At 49.4% G+C, this 7,500-nt stretch overlaps 1 protein-coding gene across 1 annotated transcript in view; it reads right to left on the reverse strand.

Annotated features, from left to right (window-relative positions):
- Positions 1-7,500, reverse strand: part of LOC132977220 (putative uncharacterized protein DDB_G0271982) — a gene marked incomplete at both ends in the record, with an annotated part of 18,786 nt that overhangs the window by 8,693 nt on the left and 2,593 nt on the right. Inside the window, one exon of the mRNA XM_061041690.1 lies at positions 881-950. Coding sequence (XP_060897673.1) covers positions 881-950 — 70 coding nt within the window. The remainder of the gene's footprint in view (positions 1-880; positions 951-7,500) is intronic.

Raw genomic sequence — 7,500 nt, forward strand, 5'->3', positions numbered from 1 at the left:
AAGAGGAGAGGGGGAGGAGAGGGGGAGGAGAAGAAGTGGAGGAAGAGGAGAGGGGGAGGAGAAGAGGGTGAGGAGGAGAAGTGGAGGAAGAGGAGAGGGGGAGGAGAGGGGGAGGAGAAGAGGGGGAGGAGGAGAAGTGGAGGAAGAGGAGAGGGGGAGGAGAGGGGGAGGAGAAGAGGGGGAGGAGGAGAAGTGGAGGAAGAGGAGAGGGGGAGGAGAGGGGGAGGAGGAGAAGTGGAGGAAGAGGGGGAGGAGATGAGGAGGAAGAGGAGAGGGGGAGGAGAGGGGGAGGAGGAGGAGAGGAGGAGGATGAGGAGAGGGGGAGGATGAGGGGGAGGAGAGGAGGAGGAAGAGGAGAGGGGGAGGAGAGGGGGAGGAGAAGTGGAGGATGAGGAGAGGGGGAGGAGAGGGGGAGGAGAGGAGGAGGAAGAGGACAGGGGGAGGAGAGGGGGAGAAGAGGAGGAGGAGAGGAGGAGGATGAGGAGAGGGGGAGGATGAGGGGGAGGAGAGGAGGAGGAAGAGGAGAGGGGGAGGAGAGGGGGAGGAGAAGAGGGGGAGGATGAGGGGGAGGAGAGGGGGAGGAGAAGAGGGGGAGGATGAGGAGAGGGGGAGGAGAGGGGGAGGAGAAGAGGGGGAGGATGAGGAGAGGGGGAGGAGAGGGGGAGAAGAGGGGGAGGAGGAGGAGAGTGTCTGTAGGTCTCTCTTAGTGTCTGTAGGTCTCTCTTAGTGTCTGTAGGTCTCAATGTCTGCAGGTCTCTCTTAGTGTCTGCAGGTCTCTCTTAGTGTATGTAAGTCTCAGTGTCTGCAGGTCTCTCTTAGTGTCTGTAGGTCTCTCTTAGTGTCTGCAGGTCTCTCTTAGTGTCTGCAGGTCTCTCTTAGTGTCTGTAGGTCTCTCTTAGTGTCTGCAGGTCTCTCTTAGTGTCTGTAGGTCTCAGTGTCTGCAGGTCTCTCTTAGTGTCTGTAGGTCTCTCTTAGTGTTTGTAAGTCTCAGTGTCTGCAGGTCTCTCTTAGTGTCTGCAGGTCTCTCTTAGTGTCTGTAGGTCTCTCTTAGTGTCTGTAGGTCTCAGTGTCTGCAGGTCTCTCTTAGTGTCTGCAGGTCTCGCTTAGTGTCTGTAGGTCTCTCTTAGTGTCTGTAGGTCTCTCTTAGTGTCTGTAGGTCTCAGTGTCTGCAGGTCTCTCTTAGTGTCTGCAGGTCTCGCTTAGTGTCTGTAGGTCTCTCTTAGTGTCTGCAGGTCTCGCTTAATGTCTGTAGATCTCTCTCAGTGTCTGCAGGTCTCTCTCAGTGTCTGTAGGTCTCTCTCAGTGTCTGCAGGTCTCTCTTAGTGTCTGCAGGTCTCTCTCAGTGTCTGTAGGTCTCTCTTAGTGTCTGTAGGTCTCTCTCAGTGTCTGTAGATCTCTCTCAGTGTCTGCAGGTCTCTCTCAGTGTCTGTAGGTCTCTCTCAGTGTCTGTAGGTCTCAGTGTCTGCAGGTCTCTCTTAGTGTCTGTAGGTCTCAGTGTCTGTAGGTCTCTCTTAGTGTCTGTAGGTCTCTCTCAGTGTCTGTAGGTCTCTCTCAGTGTCTGTAGGTCTCAGTGTCTGTAGGTCTCTCTTAGTGTCTGTAGGTCTCAGTGTCTGTAGGTCTCTCTTAGTGTCTGTAGGTCTCAGTGTCTGCAGGTCTCTCTTAGTGTCTGCAGGTCTCGCTTAGTGTCTGCAGGTCTCTCTTAGTGTCTGTAGGTCTCTCTCAGTGTCTGTAGGTCTCTCTCAGTGTCTGCAGTGTCTGCAGGTCTCTCTCAGTGTCTGTAGGTCTCTCTTAGTGTCTGCAGTGTCTGCAGGTCTCTCTCAGTGTCTGTAGGTCTCTCTCAGTGTCTGCAGTGTCTGCAGGTCTCTCTCAGTGTCTGCAGGTCTCTCTTAGTGTCTGCAGTGTCTGCAGGTCTCAGTGTCTGTAGGTCTCTCTTAGTGTCTGCAGGTCTCTCTCAGTGTCTGCAGGTCTCTCTTAGTGTCTGCAGGTCTCTCTCAGTGTCTGTAGGTCTCTCTCAGTGTCTGCAGTGTCTGCAGGTCTCTCTCAGTGTCTGTAGGTCTCTCTTAGTGTCTGTAGGTCTCTCTCAGTGTCTGTAGGTCTCAGTGTCTGTAGGTCTCTCTTAGTGTCTGTAGGTCTGTGTGTGAGTGTGTGTGTGTGTGTGTGTGTGTGTGTGTGTGTGTGTGTGTGTGTGTGTGTGTGTGTGTGTGTGTGTGTCAGGTAGATTAAAGCTGTGAACATCAGCAGGGAGCAGACCTCCTCAAATGTTCTTCAGTGAAATTGTCTGCAGACTCGATCACATTCAGGGTTTCAAAGTCTCTTCTGTCTCTCAGCTCTTTTTCAACTTCCTCACCCTAACACTGAGGCCCTGACCTTTGATCTTACTACTGGATCTGGTACTCCATGACAGGAAAAGGTCGTCCCAGGTAAACTCAGGTGTTCCTCTCAGGTGTTCCCCTCAGGTGTTCCTCTCAGGTGTTCCCCTCAGGTGTTCCTCTCAGGTGTTCCCTTCTGGTGTTCCTCTCAGGTGTTCCCTTCAGGTGTTCCTCTCAGGTGTTCCTCTCAGGTGTTCCTGTCCTCTCTCAGGTGTTCCCCTCAGGTGTTCCCTTCAGGTGTTCGTCTCAGGTGTTCCTCTCAGGTGTTCCTGTCCTCTCTCAGATGTTCCTGTCCTCTCTCAGGTGTTCCTGTCCTCTGTCAGGTGTTCCTCTCAGGTGTTCTCTCAGGTGTTCCTCTCAGGTGTTCTCTCAGGTGTTCTCTCAGGTGTTCCTGTCCTCTCTCAGGTGTTCCTCTCAGGTGTTCTCTCAGGTGTTCCTCTCAGGTGTTCTCTCAGCTGTTTTCTCAGGTGTTCCTGTCCTCTCTCAGGTGTTCCTCTCAGGTGTTCTCTCAGGTGTTCCAGTCCTCTCTCAGGTGTTCCTCTCAGGTGTTCTCTCAGGTGTTCCTCTCAGGTGTTCTCTCAGGTGTTTCTTTCAGGTGTTCTCTCAGGTGTTCCTGTCCTCTCTCAGGTGTTCTCTCAGGTGTTCCCCTCAGGTGTTCTTTATGGATTATTGAAACTTTATCATAATATTAATAAATGTTGAATATTTATATCAATATATTTATGTATGGTTATTATCTCAGACTAGGTCATTAAAGGGTTAAAATGTTCTCTTCTTCTCTGCTTCCAGACACACGTCCCTGAGGGTCGATCGGCTCGGTGTCCTCAGCCAACCAATCAATTATAATCAGGTAACCAATCAGGGCACAGGTACACCAATTAGGGAGCGCTGGGCATCCTGGGAATTTCAATTAGGAGACCTAATTTGGCTTTAATGTGGAGCAGCTGCTGCTGAGATCTCTCTCACACACACACACACACACACACACACACACACACAGTCTCACACACACACACACACACACACACACACACACACACACACACACACACACACACACACACACACACACACACACACACAAACACAAGCACACACACACACACACACACACAAACACACACACACACACAAACACACACACACAAACACAAGCACACACACACACACACACACACACAAACAAACACACACACACACACACACACACACACACACACACACACACACACACACACACACACACAAACACACACACACACACACAAGCACACACAGTGACTGTTTTTCTTCTTCTTTGCCTCTTGTTGTGTTTCCAGTCAGTAGGCAGGAAGTCAGAGGTCCCATGATGCTTTGCTGTCTCTTCACGGGTCAGAGGAGAGGAGGGCACAAAATGGATGCTGTGTTTGTGACAAAACGAACAAAGACAAACAAACAGACTGTGTGACTGCACAGGAATGATAATCCTCCCTGTGACTGATTGATGTCTCTGTCTCTTTCTAACACACACACCACACACACATAATGAGGTGATACTCAGGTGGTGACATTAATGGACCTGCAGATTACAGGTAATCAGCTCCATCCACACTGAACTGTTGTTAATTATCATATCAGCTCATGAAGCAGCCGGCTCACCGCAGCTTAATGAGCGCTCAGGTGATCGAGATACATGCTCACGCTGCAAACACAACCAGGACACACACCTGAGAGGAACACCAAACACACTAAACACAACCAGGACATACACCTGACAGGAACACCAAACACACCAAACACACCAAACAAAACCAGGACACACACCTGAGAGGAACACCAAACACACTAAACACAACCAGGACATACACCTGAGAGGAACACCAAACACACCAAACACACCAAACACAACCAGGACACACACCTGAGAGGAACACCAAACATACCAAACACACCAAACACACCAAACACAACCAGGACACACACCTGAGAGGAACACCAAACACACCAAACACAACCAGGACACACACCTGAGAGGAACACCAAACACACCAAACACACCAAACACACACCTGAGAGGAACACCAAACACACCAAACACAACCAGGACACACACCTGAGAGGAACACCAAACACACCAAACACACCAAACACACACCTGAGAGGAACACCAAACACACCAAACACACCAAACACACCAAACACAACCAGGACACACACCTGAGAGGAACACCAAACACACCTAACACAACCAGGACACACACCTGAGAAAAACACCAAACATACCAAACACACCAAACACAACCAGGACATACACCTGAGAGGAACACCAAACACACCAAACACACCAAACACAACCAGGACACACACCTGAGAGGAACACCAAACACACCAAACACAACCAGGACACACACCTGAGAGGAACACCAAACACACCAAACACAACCAAGACATACACCTGAGAGGAACACCAAACACACCAAACACACCAAACACAACCAGGACACACACCTGAGAGGAACACCAAACACACCAAACACAACCAGGACATACACCTGAGAGGAACACCAAACACACCAAACACACCAAACACAACCAGGACACACACCTGAGAGGAACACCAAACACACCAAACACAACCAGGACACACACCTGAGAGGAACACCAAACACACCAAACACAACCAGGACATACACCTGAGAGGAACACCAAACACACCAAACACACCAAACACAACCAGGACACACACCTGAGAGGAACACCAAACACACCAAACACAACCAGGACACACACCTGAGAGGAACACCAAACACACCAAACACAACCAGGACACACACCTGAGAAAAACACCAAACACACCAAACACACCAAACACAACCAGGACACACACCTGAGAGGAACACCAAACACACCAAACACAACCAGGACACACACCTGAGAGGAACACCAAACACACCAAACACACCAAACACAACCAGGACACACACCTGAGAGGAACACCAAACATATCAAACACAACCAGGACACACACCTGAGAGGAACACCAAACATATCAAACACAACCAGGACACACACCTGAGAGGAACACCAAACACACCAAACACACCAAACACAACCAGGACACACACCTGAGAGGAACACCAAACATACCAAACACACCAAACACACCAAACACAACCAGGACACACACCTGAGAGGAACACCAAACACACCAAACACACCAAACACACCAAACACAACCAGGACACACACCTGAGAGGAACACTAAACACACCAAACACAACCAGGACACACACCTGAGAGGAACACCAAACACACCAAACACACCAAACACACACCTGAGAGGAACACCAAACACACCAAACACACCAAACACAACCAGGACACACACCTGAGAGGAACACCAAACACATCAAACACAACCAGGACACACACCTGAGAAAAACACCAAACATACCAAACACACCAAACACAACCAGGACATACACCTGAGAGGAACACCAAACACACCAAACACACCAAACACAACCAGGACACACACCTGAGAGGAACACCAAACACACCAAACACAACCAGGACACACACCTGAGAGGAACACCAAACACACCAAACACAACCAAGACATACACCTGAGAGGAACACCAAACACACCAAACACACCAAACACAACCAGGACACACACCTGAGAGGAACACCAAACACACCAAACACAACCAGGACATACACCTGAGAGGAACACCAAACACACCAAACACACCAAACACAACCAGGACACACACCTGAGAGGAACACCAAACACACCAAACACAACCAGGACACACACCTGAGAGGAACACCAAACACACCAAACACAACCAGGACACACACCTGAGAAAAACACCAAACACACCAAACACACCAAACACAACCAGGACACACACCTGAGAGGAACACCAAACACACCAAACACAACCAGGACACACACCTGAGAGGAACACCAAACACACCAAACACACCAAACACAACCAGGACACACACCTGAGAGGAACACCAAACATATCAAACACAACCAGGACACACACCTGAGAGGAACACCAAACATATCAAACACAACCAGGACACACACCTGAGAGGAACACCAAACACACCAAACACACCAAACACACCAAACACAACCAGGACACACACCTGAGAGGAACACCAAACATACCAAACACAACCAGGACATACACCTGAGAGGAACACCAAACACACCAAACACAACCAAGACATACACCTGAGAGGAACACCAAACACACCAAACACACCAAACACAACCAGGACACACACCTGAGAGGAACACCAAACACACCAAACACATCAAACACATCAAACACAACCAGGACACACACCTGAGAGGAACACCAAACACACCAAACACACCAAACACACCAAACACACCAGACGCAGAGCCAATAATCACGGCTCAGAGCCGGCTGCAGGGAGGTCACCCCCCTCTTGGAATACTGACATTTACCTGAGACACCTGAGAGGTTTCAACCTCCAGTACCAGGTCCCAGTCTGATGACCTGTTAGCTAGGATCAGTACCAGGTCCCAGTCTGATGACCTGTTAGCTAGGATCAGTACCAGGTCCCAGTCTGAAGACCTGTTAGCTAGGATCAGTACCAGGTCTCAGTCTGATGACCTGTTAGCTAGGATCAGTACCAGGTCCCAGTCTGATGACCTGTTAGTTAGGATCAGTACCAGGTCCCAGTCTGATGACCTGTTAGTTAGGATCAGTACCAGGTCCCAGTCTGAAGACCTGTTAGCTAGGATCAGTACCAGGTCTCAGTCTGATGACCTGTTAGCTAGGCTCAATACCAGGTCCCAGTCTGATGACCTGTTAGCTAGGATCAGGACCAGGTCTCAGTCTGATGACCTGTTAGCTAGGATCAGTATCAGGTCCCAGTTTGATGACCTGTCAGCTCTGATCAGGACGGGTTTTCTCGGATTGCATTCTGTCCATCTGTGATTTATAAATGCCCTCAGTGTTTTGTTTTTCACTTTCTGACACTTTAGTTTAAAGTTTGTTGAATTCAGCTTCTAAAGGTGTTTTTATTGAAAAAGGCTAAATTTAATTTCCATGGCACATGACAGTCACTACTTTAAAGACTTTAAGTTGTTTGTCCACTTTTT

Source organism: Labrus mixtus, chromosome 7 (assembly GCF_963584025.1).
Source record: "Labrus mixtus chromosome 7, fLabMix1.1, whole genome shotgun sequence".
NCBI lineage: Eukaryota > Metazoa > Chordata > Actinopteri > Labriformes > Labridae > Labrus > Labrus mixtus.